This window comes from Mytilus galloprovincialis, chromosome 4, assembly GCF_965363235.1.
Source record: "Mytilus galloprovincialis chromosome 4, xbMytGall1.hap1.1, whole genome shotgun sequence".
NCBI lineage: Eukaryota > Metazoa > Mollusca > Bivalvia > Mytilida > Mytilidae > Mytilus > Mytilus galloprovincialis.
In genome coordinates, this window is record NC_134841.1 from 102,275,668 (window position 1) to 102,301,874 (window position 26,207).

Sequence of the window (26,207 nt, forward strand, 5' to 3'; positions counted from 1 at the left end):
CAAAATTATCAGATGAATCCTTAGGGGATATCATTTGGGGTGTCTGATCCTGAATCCTGCTTATTGTTTAGTGAGAATCCCTTATCCTGCTTCTCATTGCTATAATAGAGCATGTTATTTCCTGTTTCCTGCCAGACTTCCTTTCCAGTTTTCACGCATGATTATTCCACTTTCAAGTGTCATGCTTAAAAAAAAATTGGTCAATCCAGTGTCATGCTAAGAATCCAAATGAGACCCACTCCTTATGAGTTAAAGCCATTAAATGAGCATTGTTTTAAAATCTTTTTGGAGTTATTTCCCTTAAGTTGAAGTTAAGATAAATGACCATATTTATCATAAATTTGTATTTTAGATCTACAAATTGCAATCATAAAAAATTGTAAAAATAATAACATTCAATTGGTCTATGTTTGCCAGACAAGTGATACAGACTGGAAGGCCCCCCTCAGCCTATTGTTTTCAGTTGGAGTCATAAAATTTTGCTTTTCCCTTGTTAAAATCCTTTTTTGGATTGTAATATTCTAACCAATGGGCACACAGAATTTTGATCTATTGGTAGAATGTAGCTTTACACTTTATTATCTGGCATGGAATAATTTGATATGTTGCTGTACGTTTCAATTTTTTATTATTTCTTTGATCAGAATTTTTCTTGTTTATTTATCTCACAGATTTCTAAATTTAATGAATAAAGATATATTTTGCTTTAATAGTATAAATGTTTTGTGCAATGCTTGCTTTTTTCACTTTTGCTTTCAATGTTGGCTGCTTTTATGCTGGAATGATTTGCTTTTAGTTATTATTTTGGGACTTAAAAATTAATGATATAAAATAGTATACTGGTTGGAGAGGTTCTTATATTTAAGATATATTACATATATAATACATAAGTTGTATTTCTATCATAAACATCCTTCTGCTGATTATGAATTAGTTGCAGGTAATAAAAAGATCAAATAAGGCATTTGATCAGTTGTAACAAAATAATATTACAACAAAATCACAAACTAGTATTGTCTCGAAGAAAACCCCATTTTTTCACAAAAACAAAAGAGACAAAGAGACAAAAGTTTAAGCAACAATGTCAAATAGAATGATTATTTTGTGCTTAATATTCAGTAGCAGATATTTCATACATAAACAGGACAGAAGCAACAAAATTAATCGAACGATGACCTGGTTGTGCAAAGTAGTTGACAAAAATAAAGTGCAGTAAGTTCATACTGTCACTTAAAATAAGGGTTTGTCTTCCAGTAGGTCACGTAGAGACTTTAGAGAGGAGAGTTATTGTGAAGTATCAGTAGGTCACGTAGAGACTTTAGAGAGGAGAGTTATTGTGAAGTATCAGTAGGTCACGTAGAGACTTTAGAGAGGAGAGTTATTGTGAAGTTTCAGTAGGTCACGTCAAGACTTAAGAGAGTCCTATAGGAGAGTTATTGTGAAGTATCAGTAGGTCACGTCAAGACTATAGAGAGTCCTATAGGAGAGTTATTGTGAAGTTTCAGTAGGTCACGTCAAGACTTTAGAGAGTCCTATAGGAGAGTTATTGTGAAGTATCAGTAGGTCACGTCAAGACTTTAGAGAGTCCTATAGGAGAGTTATTGTGAAGTATCAGTAGGTCACGTCAAGACTTTAGAGAGTCCTATAGGAGAGTTATTGTGAAGTATCAGTAGGTCACGTCAAGACTTTAGAGAGTCCTATAGGAGAGTTATTGTGAAGTTTCAGTAGGTCACGTCAAGACTTTAGAGAGTCCTATAGGAGAGTTATTGTGAAGTATCAGTAGGTCACGTCAAGACTTTAGAGAGTCCTATAGGAGAGTTATTGTGAAGTTTCAGTAGGTCACGTCAAGACTTTAGAGAGACCTATAGGAGAGTTATTTCGAAGTATCAGTAGGTCACGTCAAGACTTTAGAGAGTCCTATAGGAGAGTTATTGTGAAGTATCAGTAGGTCACATAGAGACTTTAGAGAGACCTATAGGAGAGTTATTGTGAAGTTTCAGTAGGTCACATAGAGACTTTAGAGAGACCTATAGGAGAGTTATTGTGAAGTATCAGTAGGTCACGTAGAGACTTTAGAGAGACCTATAGGAGAGTTATTGTGAAGTATCAGTAGGTCACGTCAAGACTTTAGAGAGTCCTATAGGAGAGTTATTGTGAAGTATCAGTAGGTCACATAGAGACTTTAGAGAGACCTATAGGAGAGTTATTGTGAAGTTTCAGTAGGTCACATAGAGACTTTAGAGAGTCCTATAGGAGAGTTATTGTGAAGTATCAGTAGGTCACGTAGAGACTTTAGAGAGACCTATAGGAGAGTTATTGTGAAGTTTCAGTAGGTCACATAGAGACTTTAGAGAGTCCTATAGGAGAGTTATTGTGAAGTTTCAGTAGGTCACATAGAGACTTTAGAGAGTCCTATAGGAGAGTTATTGTGAAGTATCAGTAGGTCACGTAGAGACTTTAGAGAGTCCTATAGGAGAGTTATTGTGAAGTATCAGTAGGTCACGTAGAGACTTTAGAGAGTCCTATAGGAGAGTTATTGTGAAGTTTCAGTAGGTCACGTCAAGACTTTAGAGAGACCTATAGGAGAGTTATTGTGAAGTATCAGTAGGTCACGTCAAGACTTTTCAGAGACCTATAGGAGAGTTATTGTGAAGTATCAGTAGGTCACGTAGAGACTTTAGAGAGACCTATAGGAGAGTTATTGTGAAGTATCAGTAGGTCACGTAGAGACTTTAGAGAGTCCTATAGGAGAGTTATTGTGAAGTTTCAGTAGGTCACGTAGAGACTTTAGAGAGACCTATAGGAGAGTTATTGTGAAGTATCAGTAGGTCACGTAGAGACTTTAGAGAGTCCTATAGGAGAGTTATTGTGAAGTATCAGTAGGTCACATCAAGACTTTAGAGAGTCCTATAGGAGAGTTATTGTGAAGTTTCAGTATGAACTCTTTAATAATTTTATAGTAGCATTTAGTTTAGGTAACATATCTGTAACTAGTCACTGTATCACATTCAGATTGCATTATTTCACTGCTCAATTAGTTTGCTTGCAGTTAGTAAAAGCATGTTAAACTAAAACAAAAACTAAAATCTGAATAGAAACACTTCATGGATGTCTTAACTCATTATAAATTATTTAGTTAACTGTGGTTGTAAGTTCATTCATTAATGAAAGTTTATGGCACATAAATACCCTATTTTTCATATCCTTTGCCAGTATATTTGTGGCATCATAAGAAAGGATTCCATCAGCATGATGTACAGGCATTTTGTTTTGTTTAAGTTAGTTAGTCTAAGGTTATAGAGAATACACTATTTATTCCCTGTACTTTCAGGTCTGATCATAGAAGATGTATATAGAATATAATTATTTATTTATTTCAGGTCTGATCCGAAGCTGTTTAAGGATGACGTGGACATCAGGTTCAGTAGAACATTAAACTCCTGCAAAGTGCCTCAAGTAAGAAAAATAAAATGTTTACTTATTTCTCCAATTATTTGCCTTTTAAAATTGCATAACCTTATTTTTATAAACAGAATAAAATGAATGCAAACCAAATAAGTCACTGTATTGATAGAATAAACAGAATACAAACAGAATGATGCCATTGCAGAGATATTTCACTAGAAAAATATAATTTCTACAATTAGTTTGGTTGGTCCTTTTAGAATTGTGACATCAAAGGATTTTTATGCCCCACCTACAATAGTAGAGGGGCATTGTGTTTTCTGGTCTGTGCGTCCGTTCGTCCGTTCGTTCGTCCGTCTGTCCCGCTTCAGGTTAAAGTTTTTGGTCAAGGTAGTTTTTGATGAAGTTGAAGTCCAATCGACTTCAAACTTAGTACACATGTTCCCTATGATATGATCTTTCTAATTTTAATGCCAAATTAGAGTTTTTACCCCAATTTCACGGTCCACTGAACATGGAAAATGATAGTGCGAGTGGGGCATTCGTGTACTGAGGACACATTCTTGTTTCTACCAAACTTAATTTTTATTTGTCACAATAAGCTTATAAGAATTCTCTGGTTGTCAAAAAGAATTGGAGATTTTTATTTCATGGTATTTTACTGACTGAGAAATTGGATAATTACAAGCATCTTATTTATGTTAATGACTTTTGGAAATTTTCAATTTATTACAATAAGGACCATATTTAGGTAAGAATGTACACCCTTACCAGGATATGCATTAACAAAAATATGGCTTTGTTGGCACCATCACTTAAATTTAAATAAATAACACAAATGTAAATCATTTTGATACTTATTGTATCTGTGTTTAAATCTCGTTCCTTTAAATTTAGATCCGTCATGCCAGTGTGGACCGCCTACTAGATCGTCTCACTGATCTCAGGTTTCTAAGCATCGATTTCCTGAACACATTCCTGCTGACCTATAGGGTGTTTTCTAGTGGAAAAGTGGTGCTGGAAGCCCTTAAACGGGTTTATAAGAATCCTGAACAGACTTTGGATTCTAGCCTGTCCTCTTGCCAGTAAGTATCAAGTTTTTTAGCCAGATCAAACCTTCACTTGGATTTTGTCTTTAAAAATAAGACAAAACAGATCATTTGAAGGGACTACTAGCAGTTGCTGGCATGCCAGTTTCAGAAGTCATGATTGAAAAATAATGTCTCAATATATGAACATCAACCACTATCCCTCCAGTTAGGGGTTTTGTATCATCCATCATAAATAAAGCAAGAAGAACATAACCTGTATCATGCCAAAAAAAAATGGATTTAGAATATTTGTGTTTATTTCTGATATAAAGACCATATAAGGGAATCAATATTTATTCCCAATGTTCAATCTTAAATGACTTTAAGGTTTGGTTACTGTAAATTCAAAAATTATTGCGATGTTTTTATTATTGCGAAAAATGCGACAGGGTTATAACCGCAATAATTCAAACTCGCATTTTGAATTTTTTTATATGAATTAAACAGGATTTTTCGCAATATCGCAAAAAAATAAAATTGCATTTTAGTCTAAAATTACAAAATTGCATTTTAGTCTAAAATTACAAAATTGCATTTTAGTCAAATTACAAAACTGCATTTTAGTCTTAAATTACAAAATTGCATTTTAGTCTAAAATTACAAAATTGCAATAATAAATGCATTCAATAATTTCTGAATTTACAGTAGCTTTCGAAGTGAATGACAACATTGTTGTGCTTTGTATAGAATGTTACCATAAAAGATGGAAGTATAACTTACTGAAAGTACTAATAATTTGTTCATGTTTTTAGATCAGCATCAGATACTGATATCTACAGTACGAGCCCACCACAACAGTTCACTGAGCACCCACCCACCGACACCAAACTTCTACTCAAACCTCAAGTGGAAAAACCACGTAGAATAAGTACAGGGGACATGAAACATGAAGTATCTATGGAGAAAAGACCAATAAAGAAACCTCCTACGCTAGGATCAGAATCATTCCATAAATGTAAGATCTTTTCCGTTTATTTTCACATGAATTGAAAATTTCAGAAAATACAGGATAACTGCACATAGTTAAAGGAGATCTGAGAGAAAAGTCAAGAAGACTAACCTAGAAATACAATTCAATCAAAATTTACACCTTAAGGTCACTGCATGCCTATTTAACAATTGCCTTGTGCTGCTGTGCCTACTATGTATGAGTAACTGTATTCCGCATTGCCAAATTGTATCAATTATGTGTATAGTCAATTTAAATGAAATGTACATAAATTCATTTATTTTTGTCTACCAACCTTTGCCAACTGTGATCATGATTTCAAACATGGCTTTTTAGTGGCTCCTTTACCAAAGTAAACATAAATTGCTTGTTGTATTGCTAAACTTGACATTACAAAGAAATAAGTATGTGCTAGTTTGCATAAGATTCATAATTCACTTAAAACCTTTGGTGAAGGCTTTTACAAAAATCAAACAGATTATTTGAATGTTTTTTGTAAGAGTTAGAAAGCACTTTGAAGCAAGTTTCTTGTGTGGTGGTTTTTGCTTTAAAGTTCAGCAAATGAAATATAGACAATATGCAATTTAGATTGTATTTATATTGTTGAATATTATTGAAATAGGAAATGCATGTAAACTTTCTCCTTACAGTTATTGCTTATAAAAAGATCAATACATTTATGTTGTCTTGTTTTAGTAGATAGTAGAGATTCCATTGACAGTGACGAAACAGGAAGTGAATTACAGAGTTTTTTAGCGCCACCAAAGCAAAAACTGGCTCCGATTGCTTCAACAGAAACATTGACAGATCATGAAGCATGTGTTCCGTCAATAAAGATGGAGACTTCTGGGTCTTTAAAATTGTCCTTGGGTGCTGGAGAAATCGGTGAAACCTGTGATTATTCTAGTGACGAAGACAAGGATTTTTTAAGTGAATCACAAATATTTCTGTCAGAATCAGAGTCCACAGAAACATTTCACACTGCTCGTGATCAGAGCTCAAATACAATTAGCTCAGCGGCAAGCTCTGACACATTGACTCCTGGAACACCAAGATTGAGTCCCTTTCCGTCACCAAGAGTGAGTCCAAGGTTTAATATAAGAGGGCAAACAAATGGCATTCCAACAAGAAGTTTAAGTCCAGGTTATAAAGAGAGACCACTGTCTCCAAATAGAGGATACCATTTCAGTACAGATCCTCATATGTTAGAAGCGTTAGCACTATCTCCTAGTAGTCCGATACGTATAATTAAACCACCTATGTCTTCACCAATCAGAATTCCTTCACCTACTGCCAGAGCTACTTCTCCTCTCAGGAGAGCTCCATCTCCAGGCAGACGACCATCTTCTCCAACACGACAGGAGGTTTCATCACCATCACTACAAAGACGGACCTCGCCAACCAGGCTAGAACTCACCCCATCTCCAAGACGACAGTCTTCTCCAACAAGACAACTTTCACCCGCAGTGCGTGATCGTAGACCATCCACCCCACCTAGGTTATCTCCCATCAAGTCACCGATGTCCAGTCCAAAAATCAACCGAGCACCGTCACCCATTATGTACAGTATGTCATCCCCAAACATCATGTCACATATCAAAAGGCCATGTAAGTTTTCAAAAGTTTGTCATATGTTCAATATGAAGTTATTATTACAATTATATTTAGAATGCGAAATATGAAAATTGGACGTATTTCTAATGACATTTTTATGCCCCACCTACGATAGTAGAGGAGCATTATGTTTTCTGGTCTGTGCCTCCGTTCGTCCGTCCGTCCGTCCGTCCGTTCAGGTTAAAGTCTTTGGTCAAGGTAGTTTTTGATGAAGCTGAAGTCCAATCAACTTGAAACTTAGTACACTGGTTGCTTATGATATGATCTTTTTAATTTTAAAGTCAAATTAGACTTTTGACCCCAATTTCACGGTCCACTGAACATAGAAAATGAAAGGGGGAGTTTCAGGTTAAAGTTTTTGGTCAAGGTAGTTTTTGATGAAATTGAAGTCCAATCAACTTGAAACTTATTACATATGTTCCCTATAATATAATCTTTCTAATTTTAATGCCAAATTAGATTATTACCCAATTTTTACAGTCCATGGAACATGGAAAAGGATAGTGCAAGTGGGGCATCTGTGTACTTTGGACACATTCTTGTTTTTTAATGACTTGCAAATGAATCCATACCTATCCTCCTAAAACAGGATGTAAAATTTTTAAGAGGTTTATTTGGGACTTTTTGATATTCAAAATTAATTTTATAAAGTCATTGCTATAGAACTAATTGTTCATACAGAGCAATTCCATATCCCTATTTAAAGGCAACTGAATTTAGGCTTTGAAATTTATGATTTAAACATGAATGGCTTGATTTAAAAACATTATAGTTTAACTTCAAGTAAGATCTTGTTTTCTTCAAACATTATGATAAGGACTATAAAATGATAAATTATATTCTAGTTACTGGTAAGAGAGGCAGTGCTGAGGCTGAGTCAATAGGAAGTGTATACAGTACTCCTAGGAGTAGTATAATAAGTGCGAGTACACCACGTAGCAGCATTATAAGTCAGATAGAGGGTTCACCACCTCAGGCCAAGTCTGGTGCTGTTGTTACATCTTCTCGTAGATCCCAACGAAGGTAAGTTATCCACAGATAGAGGGCTCCCCACCTCAGGCCAAGTCTGGGGCTGTTGTTACATCTTCTCGTAGATCCCAACGAAGGTAAGTTATCCACAGATAGAGGGCTCCCCACCTCAGGCCAAGTCTGGGGCTGTTAATTGTTACATCTTCTCGTAGATCCCAAAGACGGTAAGTTTGCACTGATAAGACTGATGTCAAACACTGAGCCAAAATATTTGCTGTTACATCTTTTTGAGTTCTTGTGAGAGCCATAATATATATCAATGAGACAGCAACCAGCAACAACATAGTTATGTAGAATCACAGCCATGAAGGGGTGTTAACTCTAAATTACCACAAACACAGACAAATTGTGAAAATAAACAGCCAACAAGAATCTCTTGAGACGAAACACCAAATATACAAGGTTCAGTCTATATTGGTACCTGTTCAATTGAATAAAGATTATTGATGTAATTACAACTATTTCCATTTTAGCAACTTAATGTTCAAGAAAAACACTTATTGTTGAAATTACACATTTGTATAGCCAATCCTCCTCTCTCTTTACAGATCAAGTTCCACAGCAGCTTTGACAGCATTTGCTGTTGCTACAGCTGGGTCAGTGACCTACCCTGAGAGTCCACAACCAGGTCAAGGTCAGTCACAACAGGTGCCAACAACCCAACAACCACCAACGGTAACAGTACCAGTGTCTACACAACCACAACAACAGCAGGCAACAGTACCACCTCAGCCACAAACCACTCCAAGGACATCAAGGGCCTTTCTACAGCCTACTACAGGTTAGTGGTTCTATCTGATGGTTTGTTTAATGTACAGTACAACCTACTACAGGTTAGTGGCTCTATCTGATGGTTTGTTTAATGTACAGTACAACCTACTACAGGTTAGTGGCTCTATCTGATGGTTTGTTTAATGTACAGTACAACCTACTACAGGTTAGTGGCTCTATCTGATGGTTTGTTTAATGTACAGTACAACCTACTACAGGTTAGTGGTTCTATCTGATGGTTTGTTTAATGAACAGTACAACCTACTACAGGTTAGTGGCTCTATCTGATGGTTTGTTTAATGTACAGTACAACCTACTACAGGTTAGTGGCTCTATCTGATGGTTTGTTTAATGAACAGTACAACCTACTACAGGTTAGTGGCTCTATCTGATGGTTTGTTTGATGTACAGTACAACCTACTACAGGTTAGTGGCTCTATCTGATGGTTTGTTTAATGTACAGTACAACCTACTACAGGTTAGTGGCTCTATCTGATGGTTTGTTTAATGTACAGTACAACCTACTACAGGTTAGTGGCTCTATCTGATGGTTTGTTTAATGTACAGTACAACCTAATGGTTTGTTTAATGTACAGTAAAACCTACTACAGGTTAGTGGCTCTATCTGATGGTTTGTTTAATGTACAGTCCAACCTACTACAGGTTAGTGGCTCTATCTGATGGTTTGTTTAATGTACAGTCCAACCTACTACAGGTTAGTGGCTCTATCTGATGGTTTGTTTAATGTACAGTCCAACCTACTACAGGTTAGTGGCTCTATCTGATGGTTTGTTTAATGTACAGTCCAACCTACTACAGGTTAGTGGCTCTATCTGATGGTTTGTTTAATGTACAGTCCAACCTACTACAGGTTAGTGGCTCTATCTGATGGTTTGTTTAATGTACAGTCCAACCTACTACAGGTTAGTGGCTCTATCTGATGGTTTGTTTAATGTACAGTACAACCTACTACAGGTTAGTGGCTCTATCTGATGGTTTGTTTAATGTACAGTAAAAGTCTATTTCTAGGTATACTCTCATTCTTGTTCAATAAATATTTTATTCTTGTCTTGATCAGTCATTTCCTTTCATTTATGTGCTCCTTCCTTGAAAGAAATATCTTTTGTCATAATTGGATAACCCAAAAGGTGAAAGGTTACTTTAGAATGTTTAAAAACATTAAAAATCACAGTCTCTTTAATGCCTGGCAATATCATCAAGTTTTATGTTGTATGAAGTAGTGTATGGTTTAAAGTTTGCATTGTATATTTTATCAACAGGGACTGGCGATTCCCGTCTACAGAAGAAGAGAGAGTCTGTCATAAGTACTGCTGCTACCATGAGAGTGCTTAACATAGTCAAACATTGGGTATCTAAATTCCAACAGGTAAATATAACATAGTCAAACATTGGGTATCTAAATTCCAACAGGTAAATATAACATAGTCAAACATTGGGTATCTAAATTCCAACAGGTAAATATAACATAGTCAAACATTGGGTTTCTAAATTCCAACAGGTAAATATAACATAGTCAAACAAGGGGTTTCTAAATTCCAACAGGTAAATATAACATAGTCAAACATTGGGTATCTGAATTCCAACAGGTCAAACATAGTCAAACATTGGGTTTCTAAATTCCATCAGGTAAATATAACATAGTCAAACATTGGGTATCTAAATTCCAACAGGTAAATATAACATAGTCAAACAAGGGGTTTCTAAATTCCAACAGGTAAATATAACATAGTCAAACAAGGGGTTTCTAAATTCCAACAGGTAAATATAACATAGTCAAACAAGGGGTTTCTAAATTCCAACAGGTAAATATAACATAGTCAAACAAGGGGTTTCTAAATTCCAATAGGTAAATATAACATAGTCAAACATTGGGTATCTGAATTCCAACAGGTAAATATAACATAGTCAAACATTGGGTTTCTAAATTCCATCAGGTAAATATAACATAGTCAAACATTGGGTATCTAAATTCCAACAGGTAAATATAACATAGTCAAACATTGGGTATCTAAATTCCAACAGGTAAATATAACATAGTCAAACAAGGGGTTTCTAAATTCCAACAGGTAAATATAACATAGTCAAACATTGGGTATCTGAATTCCAACAGGTAAATATAACATAGTCAAACATTGGGTTTCTAAATTCCATCAGGTAAATATAACATAGTCAAACATTGGGTATCTAAATTCCAACAGGTAAATATAACATAGTCAAACATTGGGTTTCTAAATTCCAACAGGTAAATATAACATAGTCAAACATTGGGTATCTAAATTCCAACAGGTAAATATAACATAGTCAAACAAGGGGTTTCTAAATTCCAACAGGTAAATATAACATAGTCAAACATTGGGTATCTAAATTCCAACAGGTAAATATAACATAGTCAAACATTGGGTTTCTAAATTCCAACAGGTAAATATAACATAGTCAAACATTGGGTATCTAAATTCCAACAGGTAAATATAACATAGTCAAACATTTGGTTTCTAAATTCCAACAGGTAAATATAACATAGTCAAACAAGGGGTTTCTAAATTCCAACAGGTAAATATAACATAGTCAAACATTGGGTTTCTAAATTTCAACAGGTAAATATAACATCGTCAAACATTGGGTTTCTAAATTTCAACAGGCAAATATAACATAGTCAAACATTGGGTTTCTAAATTCCAACAGGTATATAACATAGTCAAACATTGGGTTTCTAAATTCCAACAGGTAATCCGACCTTAAAACATAGTCAAATATCATTTATGAAACAAACCATCTTTTTGGTAGGATACAGTGATACTATACTCTTTCAAACATATAAGGCAGTCAAATTTGAGTCTATAACTTGTATTTTATGTCAGACAAAGATTTAGGGTCTAGAAAAAGGTGCATAACTAAAATGTTAAAGAAATACCTTTTTGTCGAGCCTTCGACTTTAGTCGAAAAAGCGAGACATAGCGATCCTACATTCCGTCGGTGGCGGCGGCGGCGGCGTCCACAAATATTCACTCTGTGGTTAAAGTTTTTGAAATTTTAATAACTTTCTTAAACTATCCTTGAATTGTACGAAACTTGGACAGAAGCTTGTTTATGTTCATAAGATAGTATCCAGAAGTAAATTTTGTAAAAATAAAATTCCATTTTTTCCTTATTATACCCCCGCTTTAAAAAAGGGGGGGGGTATACTGTTTTACCTCTGTCTGTCCGTCAGTCAGTCCGTCCCATGAAACTTTCGTCACATTTTTCTCAGGAACTACACATCCACCCTTTCTGTACTTTGGTATCAACATTTATATATGTCAGCCATACCGTGTGATGCGTTTTCAGATTCATCACTTGACAACTTCCTGTTTACCGAACACTTGTCTGATTTTACACATGATACCCAAGTTGAAAATTTTCGTCACATTTTTCTCAGGAACTACAATACAAGGATTTCTGAAATTTGGTTTCAGGATTTATATAAGTCAGCTATACCGTGTGATGCGTTTTCAGATTCATCACTCGACAACTTCCTGTTTACCGAACACTTGCATATTTTTACACTATTAATATTATCCACTTGCGGCGGGGGTATCATCAGTGAGCAGTAGCTCGCAGTTTCACTTGTTTTACTTATAAATGGACTTAGTTTTTTTCTGCCAGGAAACATTACATTCACTCTGTGGTTAAAGTTTTTAAAATTTTAATAACTTTCTTAAACTATCCTGGAAATGTACAAAACTTGGCCAGAAGCTTGTTTATGATCAGGAGATAGTATCTAGAAGTAAATTTTGTAAAAATAAAATTCCATTTTTTCCGTATTTTACTTATAAATGGACTTAGTTTTTCTTCCAGTTAACATTACATACAGTCTGCAGTTAAAGTATTTAAATCATTTTTAAGATTCTTAAACTAGCCTTGATTTTTACCAAACTTGGACAGAAGCTTCTGACAATCAAAAGATAGTATCGAGAGGAATAATTTTATTGATTTTTTCATCATTTTTGATGAGTGTGTGATTAACAGCAAAAGTAGGCGAGACACTGGGTACCGCAGAACCCTTACAAATTTTTACTTTATGGTACCTATAATATAAGGTGATGGTTAGGATTTTGAGTTAGCGTTATAGGCTCATTGCACATTACTGATAAGATTTAGAGTAAGAATTAGTATAGTGTAGCTTCATATGGGCGAGGACTCTAAGGTAAAAAAAGGTCCAAAATTTAATTTAACAACAACTATTAGGTCTTTTATAATAATAAATCTATATTTGTAGGATTTTGAGAGTGATCCCGAGTTGAAAGCATTAGTAATTGACATGTTAGAAGAGATGGTTTGTAATACTTCACTGTTACCCACGGAACATAAAGCTGCAGCATCAATCTTACGAACAATCAACAAGGAATCTCAAGAGGTCAAGAAGGTCGACTTAGAAAAGTTACTCACACCACCAGCGGTAATTTAATGCTTCTTTACCTTCTCTGTCATAGATGTATTACCTTACATCTCTGTGTATTCTTATCTTGTTACATTTTGGAAACCCTGATCTAGGTTTATAGATTTATAATAGATTAGAAATGTGTGGTAAAGCTAACTAACATTCTGCTGAGACTGATTCTAAGATGAGAACAGTGCTGTTTCTCTATATACATTTGAACCCAATGCTTCTTATTTGTTATTATGGTTAATTTTTTGTAATGTTTCATCTTGCATACTTTACATATACTTATTTTTTGTAGATTTTCTCTATTTCTGACTCATTATTATAAATTTATTTCATTTGATTATGTCCTATTTTGACAGATATCTTCCAAAGACACTTTTGATTCCCTATCTGCATTGGATATAGCTGAACAGTTGACCTACTTAGACCATAAAATATTTATCAGTATCAGAAGCGAGTAAGTATTGCTCTGAACAGTTCAATTGAAATTCATTGAAGACCTATAGGTGACCTGCTGTTGTCTGTTCTATGGTCGGGTTGTTGTCTTTTTGACACATTCCCCATTTCCATTCTCAATTTTAATTGTAATTAGTAGTGTTTATATATATCATTTCAAATTAAAAATAAAAATAAAAATAAGCATGGAGAAATATGTTGTTGAAGTTCACATGAAATGATTGATTGATTATTAATGTTTTGTGCTATTATCAGCACTATTGTATATATCCTGGTGTTTTGTGCCATTATCAGCACTATTGTATATATCCTGGTGTTCAGTGTTTTATTTTTAGAAGAAGGGAATGTGTCTGAAGATTACCACTGACCTTCCAAAAGAAATCTGACAATCCAAGTTAATTAATATTAGAGTCAAATGCACCTGCTGCATGCAAGCTTCAAACTAACAACTCTTAGGTTGACAGGCTAGTGAAAAAGTAGATAAACTCTTTAGACCACTAAAAAGTTAAATGAATAAAGTATTCAATCTTTAGAAAAAAGTCAAAAATGAATGTCCCTAATCAAATGGCAAAATTGAAAGCTAAAACACATCAAACAAATGGATGTCATATTCATATGCCACCAATGATATAAAAGGAAAAAAAACTGTGATGATGGAATATATAAGTGAAAGGGTTATAAATATTATATTTATGAAGTATAATAAATTTCTTATGTAATGGGTGTAGATTTTTGTAAGACTTTTACTTAGTTGTAAGAATTGATATTATGATTTTTCAGGGAGTTACTTGGACAGGCTTGGATGAAGCCATCAAAGTGTCATAGAGCACCTCATGTTCTCCTTGTTAGTAAAAGATTCAACGAAGTAAGTAATATAATAGAAAAAACAAAGGATATAGAGTATCCATCCATGACACATGCACAACAAAATAATACACAAAAAGCTAATGAACAGTGCTTTTATTGCTGTTCTTCATATCAAAGTCAAAAGTGTGTTTTTTAAAACAGTACTTTTGAGTCAAGTTGGACTAAATTTTGTATAAGTTATACTTCATTATCAATCATATAATCTTACAGCGTTGTAAATTTTGTGGTAGTTTGCAGGCCTCAAATAGGTTATGGGTTTAATCACAGCTGGTTGTGTCAATTTCTATGAATTTTTGCTTCTTCACAATACATGCAGCATTAGAAGTAAGAGCTAAGAGTTCTGCTGATATAATTTGATAAAAGTGGCTTGAACGTACATATAATTGCATGAAACAACTCAACAAAAAAATTAAACTTTACAGCTTATAGCATTTCTTTAAGGGCACACAGTACTAAATGATACTGCTTAAGTACTGCCTCGCATGTTATTAAAGGGAGATAAATCAATACAACATTTCGTTTAATGTACAATTCAATACCAGACAAGAATTGTAGAATAAACTTTAGGTCTAGATATTGCTTGGGCATCTAGAATTCAATGTTCTACATTAATCATGGTTGAGTATCTGTACCTTATATCGGCTTTAAATCTCCTTTTGTCTTAAGACAAGTTGTTATACATTCAACAGAAAGTATCTTAGATTAAGATCAAACAGCATTCCTGAAAGGACAAAAGTTAGATAAAACCAAAGATCTATGTTTCTATTTATTTCTCTCTAGGTTAGTAGATTGGTTGTATCAGAAATTGTCGGTCGACAGACTTTGACAGACAGAGTAGTGTGTATAGAGAAATGGGCGGCCATTGCTGATATCTGTCGTTGCATGCACAATTACAACGGAGTACTCCAGATATGTGCAGCTTTTGTAAACAGTTCTGTGTACAGATTAAAAAAGACGTGGGAGAAACTCACAAAACAGGTTAGTTTATTTGGGATTTTTATTATGAAAATAGCATGATTATTGAGAATTAGGCTTCTGCTTTAAAAGATTAATGTGGGAACATATATCTTTTACATTTTAATCACTTCTATATTTTGTATTTTAATAACATCTCTGTTGGTTTCATTGAGGTGCTCTAACATTGATTGGTTCAGATTAAATATTAACTCTGTTTGAAAATAAGCTTTTATATTCTTATTGAAAAAATAATAATCATTTTAGACCAAGCAAATGATAGAAAGATTACAGACTTTAGTATCATCTGATGGGAGATTTAAGAATATGAGAGATGCTCTGCACAGGTAAAAATACTGACAAGAATTTAGCTTTTTTACAGTAAAATATGGAGAAAAAAAATTGAAAATGAAATCAGTTTCAAAATATACATACAATATACACAGATAAAAAGTATTTGATAAATAAAAGGAGAAGTAAAATATAAATCAATGACGCAGAAACAAAACTTTACAAACTTTTAGAGAAATCTAGAGGTCAATAATTGCATGGTTTTCAAAGATGTGTTTATCTCAATGCCGCCTGACAGCTAATAAATAAACTGAACAGAGACTGTACAAAGGATGATTATAGCATGGTACTGCCATGAGGGTATGAAGATCTTTTACCGTCACTAGTGTCAAATTGGTTAAAATTTTATTGTGATTTGTCAAAATATCCTGATCATCAATCATCAGAGGTTTCAAATAAAGTTCGTTACCGACAATTTCGAAATTTTTTTTACGTGATTTGACAAAATAAATTTAAAAAAAATATATAAAAATATCTGAATTTACAACAGTTGCAGTCTTTTATTGATATAAATGTTTTAAAACATTCATCTTAGTTTGAAGAAATGAAATATATATAAAGTAACTATAAAGTTTATGTGTCTATTTTTCACAGATGTGACCCACCAACAATCCCATACCTAGGGATGTATCTAACTGACCTATCATTTATAGAGGAAGGTACACCAGATTATACAGAGGAAAATCTAATCAACTTCTCTAAAATGAGAATGGTAAGTACAGGTCAAAAGATCACATTTGGAACTAAAGAAAATTCTTTTGATAACTCAGATGACTTTAAGGGAAGATGAAAACATGAAATTAATAAGTTCTAAAGTGATCTTCATAAATATTTCTAACTCACAAAATTATTCAACTTGTTATTTATGACACCCTTTTTCAGCTTTGGTGTTATAATTGTTTCAACCAAAACATTCTCTTTTTAACAAATTTTTCCATACTAATATTTAATTCTCTAGAGAAGTGACTTCATCGTCATGGATATATGTGCACATATATATTTGTTTTCTGTTTTCAGATTGCCCATGTTATACGAGAAATCCGTCTATTTCAGCAGACACCTTATAGGATAGAGCATCATCCAAGGGTAAATATTTAAATATATACTGTCCAGGGGAATTTGTTGAAGGGGTTTATTTTTCTAATGTCATGATGAAGAAAAAATGTGAAAATATAACCTTGCCAACAGACCTATGAAATAACAAAAATTAAGCTACAGGAGAATACCGTCTATAGAACTAAGATTTTAAACCCATTACTGTTTAAGAGGAGGCACACCTAATAAAATGTATTAAATACATATACATTGTACATATAGATAACAATAATAGTAGAAAAATTATTTGGTAGTGACATGTCTTCCTGGGGTATGTTACCTTGTGGTAAAAAGACTAAGTTGAATTGAAATAGACTTATTTCAATTTGTAAACTTTGATATTTTTTATTTCAATGTAGCTGAGACTTTTGATTCTATTTCAGGTGACCAACTATCTTCTAGATCCTGCTAGATTACTTGGTGATGAACAAACTTACAAATACTCATTAGAAATAGAACCAAAGCAGTCACGTTTATCAACTGTATCCCTGCCCCCCTCATGACCATAGATTCAACATAATAACTGGAATAATGTGAAGGATACAGCTTCGTGTCAGGAAGAGTTTTTGAGTGAAGTTTTTAGTTTGGATTCCAAATACTTGACTTTGGAGATTTAAGTTTTTTCAGTGAACAGATATTTTAAAGAAGGATTTGAGATTGCAGTTCAGTAGGTGTGTTTGGAAGCAGAAGGATTTTTTTATCTTAAATTTTGTACTACGTGTGCTTGTAATATTTTTATACAGCAGAATTTTGGACAATTTATACATAGATATATGTATATACTCAGATATGAATTATCATAAACATCTCAGAGAACACAGAATACAACATTGTCAATGTGAAACTTGGAGTGATTTATATGAAAGTGGATTTATGAAAACATTCCATTGATCCAGATTGTTGAGATATTGTTTCCTTGGAATTTAAAGGCTTAATGCTGTAGTGTTTGATAATGAAATATATCAGATATCCAAATAGATGAATTGATACAAATCCAAGGATTAGTATTCTAAAGATGGAATATTTTACTCATTCCAGTGAAGCACATGTAGCTTATCTGTTAGTGGAAATTTATATTTGTTTATTTATTTATATATTGTGATAGAAGTTGGGGTTTGGACCAATTTTAAATACACAAAGCATTTCAGTCCAGATTATAAACATGGAGTTTGGACCAATTTTAAAATACACAAATCATTTTTGGTCCAGATTATAACAGTTGTTACTATGGATCTATTCACATCAGATGTTTAGATCTGTCTTAACTTTAAGATTATAGTGGTCTTCTTCCATGGTGATGATGATTGTAACTTGGGACCATCTACTCTATGATACTGTTTCCTTATTTTTGTTGTAATTAGGGTTTCTCTTGGATGTTTAAACTCTAAGAGATTCAACCTAAGTTGTTGTATTGAGCTTGTGCTTTGGTATAAAATGGTTGTTAGTATATTAAAAAAAACTAATGCATGTCTTGGGGCATATCCAATTTTTCCAATGTCCATCTATTTTATGAAGCAGAAAGGGAAATGTTTATGTTAGAAAATGTTAAGTAATCATAGATATTTTCATGTTAAACTTAAAAGCAGATTTTGATCTGATTTGTGTAATTATAAAATTGTTTTATTTCTGTGATAGCCTTTTAAAACTAATATATGTATATCTCAGTGCAATCAAAAAGCTTTATTTAACAAGTGTGCAATATGTTTGTGCAATATCTATTGACAATTGTCATGGTGACATTTTTTTAAATACATGAATACTTGCAGTTCAAATAACTGAATAAGTTCAGTCTTACTAGGAAGGAATCTGTGCAAAAAAAATGGTTTTATGATAATGGTTACAATTTCTATATGTTCTTCAGGAGTTTTTGATGGAGCCACCCCTTTCATTGCTAAATCATTCAATTGATAAATATTATCTCAGATGTCAAAACTTGAATTAATGAACCTCAAGTAGTTTTCTTTCTTTAGATTTACCTTGTATTTGGAAAGATGAAAACTTTTAAAAAAAGAGTTTTGTAGCCAGAACTACTTTGAAGGTCACCTCTGTAACTTTTCTATTGTTAGGTTAGTAAGATATGGTTGTGAATTATTAACATATTTTTGCTCATTGTTATTTCTTCTCACTGTACAGTGTTTGTGTGTTTGTGTGTTTGCTTGTTAGTTGTTTATCTATAATGTTGCAATGTTATAAATATTTATGATTTCCCATTGTTTGTGCCAAAAACAACCAATATCAATAAATTAAATAGTATTTAGGGACAACCAAGTTTTCTTACCATTTTTTTTGGCATTAAAGAGTTGATGTATAGTTTTCATCCTTTCCTTCTAATATAAATGTTACAGTTCCTAGGCAAAGAGCTATAAACCTTACCTTTTTTTAACTTTGGAAATTATACTTGGAAACTATGAATTGTTTTTAATAAAATAAAGAGTAAAGATCTTAAAAGCACCAAAATAGCATTAAATTTAGATGCAATGCATTTTGTTAAAATTCATATTAATATTTACATTAAGTTTATGTATATGTATATTTTAGGGATCATAATATATTTGTCACACTATCCTCGATAAATTTTAGAAAGCATTAAATTCCGAAATTTAATTAAATTATATAGGGTAAAGCTTTCTTTAGAAAAGAATCTAAAGATTAATGTTTCTGACTTGTAAAGAAGGCTTCAAATTGTTTTAAGTGAACAAATATTTCTGGAAAATCAGGGTAAATGGCAGGAATATTACCAAATCTAGAAAACTGGTAAATTAAGAAACAAATCGTTAACACACCTGAACAACTCATTTTCATACTTGTTCAAAGTTTTGAAGTACTTACTTATATTGTGGCTGTTTTTGTCTTATTTGAAATATGATATCATAGCTTTCCTTAAAGTTTGAAATGAGTGCCAGTATTCTAACATAGAACATGTATAACTTGGTTGTATTCTATGGATAATAAAATGTGGAAAATGGTGTTCTGAGTTTATGAAGGTAAAATTTTATCAAATTGTTTGAACATTTTTAACCCCAAAAAGTGTTAGCCGTTAATTTTTTCTGATATATCAGTATTCCAATTTCAGTTTTAATGCGTTGTTTTTTTTTTGTTTTGTTGTATAATTATGCTAATTTGTGTATTTTCTGATATGTAATTTGTATTGGTCAATCAGTTTTCTCCACTAATTAACAAAAGTTAAAGATGTTGGTCACATTTTATTTTCGTATGAAATTTAGATTATTAATATTTGGCTGAAGTCATTCAAGATTCTTTGTACTAGCTTATAAGATAGTATCTAACATTGATTATGCATAATTTGATGATTTGACTAGATTATTAAAGAAAGAATGAAAAAGTTGTTTTTCAGAGGACAAAATAAGATTTAATGCATTTGTTTATAGATGTAGTGTACAACCTAATGTTTTGAATATCCAAGGTCAAGGCTAGTGTTTGTGATTCAGGTTTCTGGTACATAATAAGAGTGCACTAAAGGTTTGTACGGTATTTAAAAGAAACACAGAATATATTGAGCTATTAGCAAGAATTAATGTTACACACCATCTACTGGATATCATAATATCAAGCATTTTACATTGCATAGTATACTGGGAGTTGTACAATATACTCTTTGAAATAATAATACATGTATCATGATTTTGAATTCTTAGCTTTTATTGTTTAAACTGACAGAAATATTCAAGCTCACGAGTTTATGCTCAGTATTAATGGAGACATAAGATGCCAGTATCACCATGGAAACTGCTGTATGAAAAGTATTTATATTCAGGAAAATGAAAGAGATAAAAAAGCATTAGCAATCATCTATTTCATCTCTGTTATAGGAAAGAAACCAGAGTGCATATGTTTTTATTTCACTTCTTATTGTTTTATGTTGGTAAAAAAAATGTGATATGTATTTATTTGTTTTTAATGAAAAGATTTTGTTTGAATTAATGTTTTCATTTATATATATATTTTTTATATTTTGAGAAAAAATAACACTATTCAGTGATTAAAAGAGTACTTGGTGTGTCCATGCACATCGGGACTCATATACACTATTCTGTGATTAAAAGAATACTTGGTGTGTCCATGCACATCGGGACTCATATACACTATTCAGTGATTAAAAGAGTACTTGGTGTGTCCATGCACATCGGGACTCATATACACTATTCAGTGATTAAAAGAGTACTTGGTGTGTCTATGCACATCGGGACTCGTATACACTATTCAGTGATTAAAAGAGTACTTGGTGTGTCTATGCATATTGGGACTCATATACACTATTCAGTGTTTTAAAGAGTACCTAGTGTGTCCATGCACATCAAGACTCATATCTCAGGTATACTTATCACAAAAACATTTTTCATAAAAAAGAAGTGTATCCCTGTGAAGTGTAGGTCATCATGACCTATTTTTCATACCTAAAGGTGGGACTATATTGCTCCTAAGTGATGCATATATAAGGTAAAGTTTTGCATCATAGTTTATATCTTGCATATTGCAGCTTAAGTGAGTATGTCAGCATTCAGACAATTTTCAAAATTCTCATGCATCACTTATTATTGTTGTAAGTTCAAATTATTTGAAAAAAAACTGCAAAAAGATTTTTTAAATATACGAACCAATAACATCAACATCTCTCACAAAACCATTAATCATTTTACAAAGTTTAGAAGAATTTTTACTCTGTAAGTTTTGAAATTTTTAATTTTTATGTTTATTTTGCAACCCAAATATTTTACCAAATGAATATTTATTGTTTACAATATCATCCTTGCTTTACACTTTTAAAACATGATTAATTTACATTGTATTGTTTTAAAACAAATTAATTTACACACATTTTGTTTAAAATTATGTGCAATATTTTATAGTACTTTTGTTGTCTCCCTTTTTTTGTTTTGGGGTAATTTACAATGAAACAGTTGTTTAGATCTAAGGTAAAATGTCATTTGTAATTAAATGTACAAATATGAATAACTCAATGTATTTAATGCTAAATTATTAATTGAATAAAATTGAGAAAGGAAATGGGAATGTGTCAAAGCGACAACAACCCGACCATAGAGCAGACAACAGCCAAAGGCCACCAATGGGTCTTCAATGTAGAAAGAAACTCCCATACCCGTAGGCGTCCTTCAGCTGGCCCCTTAAAACTATGTATACAAGTACAGTGATAATGGACGTCATACTAAACTCCGAATTGTACACAAGAAACTAAAATTAAAAATCAGACAAGACTAACAAAGGCCAGAGGCTCCTGACTTGGGACAGGCGCAAAATTGTGGCAGGGTTAAACATGTTTATGAGATCTCAACCCTCCCCCTATACCTCTAGCCAATGTAGAAAAGTAACTGCATAACAATAAAGTGAAGTTTACATTGTTATGAACTTCTGTATACAAAGATAATTGGCAAAAACTTTAACTAGATATTCCGATGTTGTTACTTTTGTAATTTGCTCTTTCTTTTGCCAGAAGTCTTACAGATTCAGATTAAGACATTTCAGAGGAACTATATAAGTTTCTTTGACTGAATTAACTTTTATTGTAATGAATTTTGTTTGTCCAAATAGAAGTAAAAAAGTGTTGGGTTCTATGTGTTTTCCTCAGATGTATATTAGCTACAATGGTAATCATGATGAGTGTGTTTTTGTAAGAAACTTTTATAGCCCTTTTTGGCAGCTGAAGATGTGTTTAGCCAAGAAAATTTGTTGATTTTCTTTATTTCTGTGTTGAGAATAATGTACTTCTATTTAAGAACTGAAACTCTATACTGGTAACTATTCTATATGTATATTTTGTCTGTAGATGGCAGAAAAATGTTCCCTGTAATGGTATGTGTATTGATTACCATTGAAAAAATGTTGTTTTACCTTTTGAAATTCAACCTTTACCAAAAGGTCAATGTTAGGTCCTGCCCTCACCAGGTGTCTGTTGTTGTCTTCCTCCATCTTTAATTTTTTTAATCTTCTCAAAAAGAACTCTTTGTGTAAACCCTTTCCTCCATAATGACGCCTTTGACGCCACCCCCTTTACTCCATAATGACGCCTTTTGACGCCTGTGTAATGCATCAGTTAAAACATTCTCCTACAAAAAATCTGTATCAGACTTAATAAAAATTTGTATCTAATATAAAAAGGATATTCATGAGAATATACGACTGGAATTTCATTGATGAAATATTTGTTTTCCCAATGCATTATGACTTTAAACCTGATGAATTTTTTTTTATTGAAACAATCCTATGCGAATCAAGTACGTAAAAAAAAAAAATCTATGGAGGAAAGGGTTAATGAAATTACCTGATTGCATCTTGTTTGTAAACTGTATTAAATTGTAAACCTTTTTTTATGTTTTTAAAACAATTTCTATAATGCTAGAAAGGTACTGTAATAATAGCAAATGATCAGCAAAATGGGATCTAGAAATAAGTTAACTTTACTGAAAATTGTCAATCAATTTCTTAAGGAAGTTATTATCTTTTTTGCCTACAAGTTCAAATAAAATGCTAAGTCTAACAGAATTTATGACATTACACGTTTTCAAAATTTTATTTTCATTCATCAAGATAAAAATATCTATTTATCAAGACCATGAACTAGTTTACAGTAAAAATGACTATGATAATTTGTTTTTTAATACGGTCTTGTATCCTTGATAGCAGACTGTGACATGTTTGTTGTGTTTTACAGGAAGTACTGCTATTTTTGTACTATTATTGACAGTTTGTATAAAAGATAAAGAGGATGAAAACCGGTCACTGAGTACATTTTCAAGAAAATTATAGTGTCTCAATGATGAGCGATTTTTATCCCTTAGTATTCTAGTGCTGTATATAACTTTACAATTTATATTACCATATATTAGTCACCCTTCAAAGACATGGTGAACAACTATTCCTCTGAACAATTCGGACACTGGTTTCTTTCGTTAAGATATCATGATGAGATGAAAGAAAGGTTTGAAATTTAGAGTTTCGTTCCTTAAAAAGAAGCTCACGTTTGCTTTAACCGTTAAATTTGTCTGTCTAACCATTTGCTGTCAGCAGTTTATTTTCAAGCAGCTACATATACAAAATCTGCTCCTCTGTCAAGGAACCAACTATCTTAATTATTCCAAACCAAACCATAGTACCAAAACCATTTATCAGGAACACCAGACCAAATGGTATATACAAAATCATACATCTACTTTTGTTATAAACTTATTGATAACTTTGTTGTCTCAAATTGTATTGTTTTTGTACATTTGTTGAAAAAATGAAGAGTAATATTATGTTTCTTTTGACATGTACATATTTTGGAGTTATTTCCCCTGTACAATATTGTTGTTTCTTCCTCAACTGTTATGTGATATGTGAACATTTTTTAGAAGTTGTTGTGTAAAACAAAGCATTACAAAAAAACTTTATTATGTAAAACCACTGTATCATAGATCTTACTTAAAATCTTTTTTCAAATGTAATGATTAAAATTTTATCTTCTTATCAATTTTTTTATATATATTTTGCGCCAATCTCCCTGCTGACTACTGTGTATTCATTGTTGGATATCAATTTCGTGGATTTCTTTGGTATAGGCAAACAACAAATTAAAATGTTCAACAAAATATCAACTTCCTATAAGCTTGTACAGAAACTTTGGTAAATCTAATTTTTGTCGAGTCTGCAACTTTTATTGCAGAAAGCTCAACATAGGGATAGTGATCCGGCGTCTACGGCGGCAGTGTTAGCTAACTTCTTAAAAGCTTTATATTTTAGAAGGTGGAAGACCTGAATGCTTCATACTTTGTATATAGATGCCTCATGTTACGAACTTTCCGTCAGTCACATGTCCAATGTCCTTGACCTCATTTTCATGGTTCAGTGACTACTTGAAAAAAGTGAAGATTTTTTGTAATGTTAAATTCTCTCTTATTATAAGTAAAGGATAACTATATTTAATATGCGCATACCTTGCAAGGTCCTCATGCCCGTCAGACAGTTTTCACTTGACCTCGACCTCGTTTTGGTGGTCAAGTAAAATTGAGAATTGTAATGGGGAATGTGCCAAAGAGACAACAACCCGACCATTGAAAAAAACAACAGCAGAAGGTCACCAACAGGTCTTCAATGTAGCGAGAAATTCCCGCACCCGGAGGCGTCCTTCAGCTGGCCCCTAAACAAATATATACTAGTTCAGTGATAATGAACGCCATACTAATTTCCAAATTGTACACGAGAAACTAAAATTAAAATAATACAAGACTAACAAAGGCCAGAGGCTCCTGACTTGGAACAGGCGCAAAAATACGGCGGGGTTAAACATGTTTGTGAGATCTCAACCCTCCCCCTATACCTCTATCCAATGTAGAAAAGTAAACGCACAACAATAAGTCCATATCTCAGATACTATAAGCAATAGGTCTAGTATATTAGGTGTATGGAAGGACTGTAAGGTGTACATGTCCAAGTGGCAGGTGTCATCTGACCTTGACCTCATTTTCATGGTCCAGTGGTTACAGTTAAGTTTTTGTGTTTTGGTCTGTTTTTCTCATACTATATGCAATACTATAATTGGTGTATGGAATGATTGTAAGGTGTACATGTCTAGCTGACGGGTGTCATCTAACCTTGACCTCATTTTCATGGTTCAGTGGTCAATTTTTCTAATACTATATGCAATAAGTCATCTATATTTGGTGTATGGAAATATTTTATGATCTATATGTCAGAAGCGCAGGTTTTATTTGACATTGACCTTTTATTTTACGGTTCATTGCTAAGTGTTAAGTCTTTGTGTTTTGGTCTGTTTTTCTTAATTTATAAGAAAAAGGTCAACTTTATTTGTTCATTGATCAATGTTTCATTTTCTCGGTTAATGTTGAGTTTATGTGACAGTTGTAATAAAGCTTTATATTTAGGACTATCAACATAATATCATTGATTAGTAAAGAAGGCGAGACATTTCAGTGTGTGCACTCTTGTTTCATGAAGATATAAATCCTGTTTTTGATGCAAAAATTAACCCTGTTTGTCTTTTGGATTGCAAAATGGCGCAGGTATAACCAAACCATGCTGTCAGTACATGCTGATTATCAACAAGTCTGTAGTAATATTGAGTTTGAGCAAATTCCGGTTGGTTTAAAGTCAGAATGTGTTTAAATACGATGTCTTCTTGTAGGCTATAACTTTTTGAACTAACATG

At 32.8% G+C, this 26,207-nt stretch overlaps 1 protein-coding gene across 3 annotated transcripts in view; it reads left to right on the top strand.

The window, feature by feature from the left end:
• Positions 1-24,508, top strand: part of LOC143073657 (ras-specific guanine nucleotide-releasing factor 2-like) — a 170,874-nt gene extending 146,366 nt beyond the window's left edge. For all 3 annotated transcript variants that reach the window (XM_076249357.1, XM_076249356.1, XM_076249358.1), the window contains 15 exons: positions 3,381-3,456; positions 4,303-4,490; positions 5,249-5,451; positions 6,142-7,053; positions 7,905-8,082; positions 8,637-8,869; positions 10,140-10,246; positions 13,136-13,315; positions 13,663-13,760; positions 14,540-14,624; positions 15,407-15,604; positions 15,848-15,927; positions 16,526-16,643; positions 16,949-17,017; positions 17,410-24,508. In XM_076249357.1, coding sequence (XP_076105472.1) covers positions 3,381-3,456; positions 4,303-4,490; positions 5,249-5,451; positions 6,142-7,053; positions 7,905-8,082; positions 8,637-8,869; positions 10,140-10,246; positions 13,136-13,315; positions 13,663-13,760; positions 14,540-14,624; positions 15,407-15,604; positions 15,848-15,927; positions 16,526-16,643; positions 16,949-17,017; positions 17,410-17,529 — 2,845 coding nt within the window. In that variant the 3' untranslated portion in view covers positions 17,530-24,508. The remainder of the gene's footprint in view (positions 1-3,380; positions 3,457-4,302; positions 4,491-5,248; positions 5,452-6,141; positions 7,054-7,904; positions 8,083-8,636; positions 8,870-10,139; positions 10,247-13,135; positions 13,316-13,662; positions 13,761-14,539; positions 14,625-15,406; positions 15,605-15,847; positions 15,928-16,525; positions 16,644-16,948; positions 17,018-17,409) is intronic.
• Positions 24,509-26,207: the final 1,699 nt, after the last annotated feature.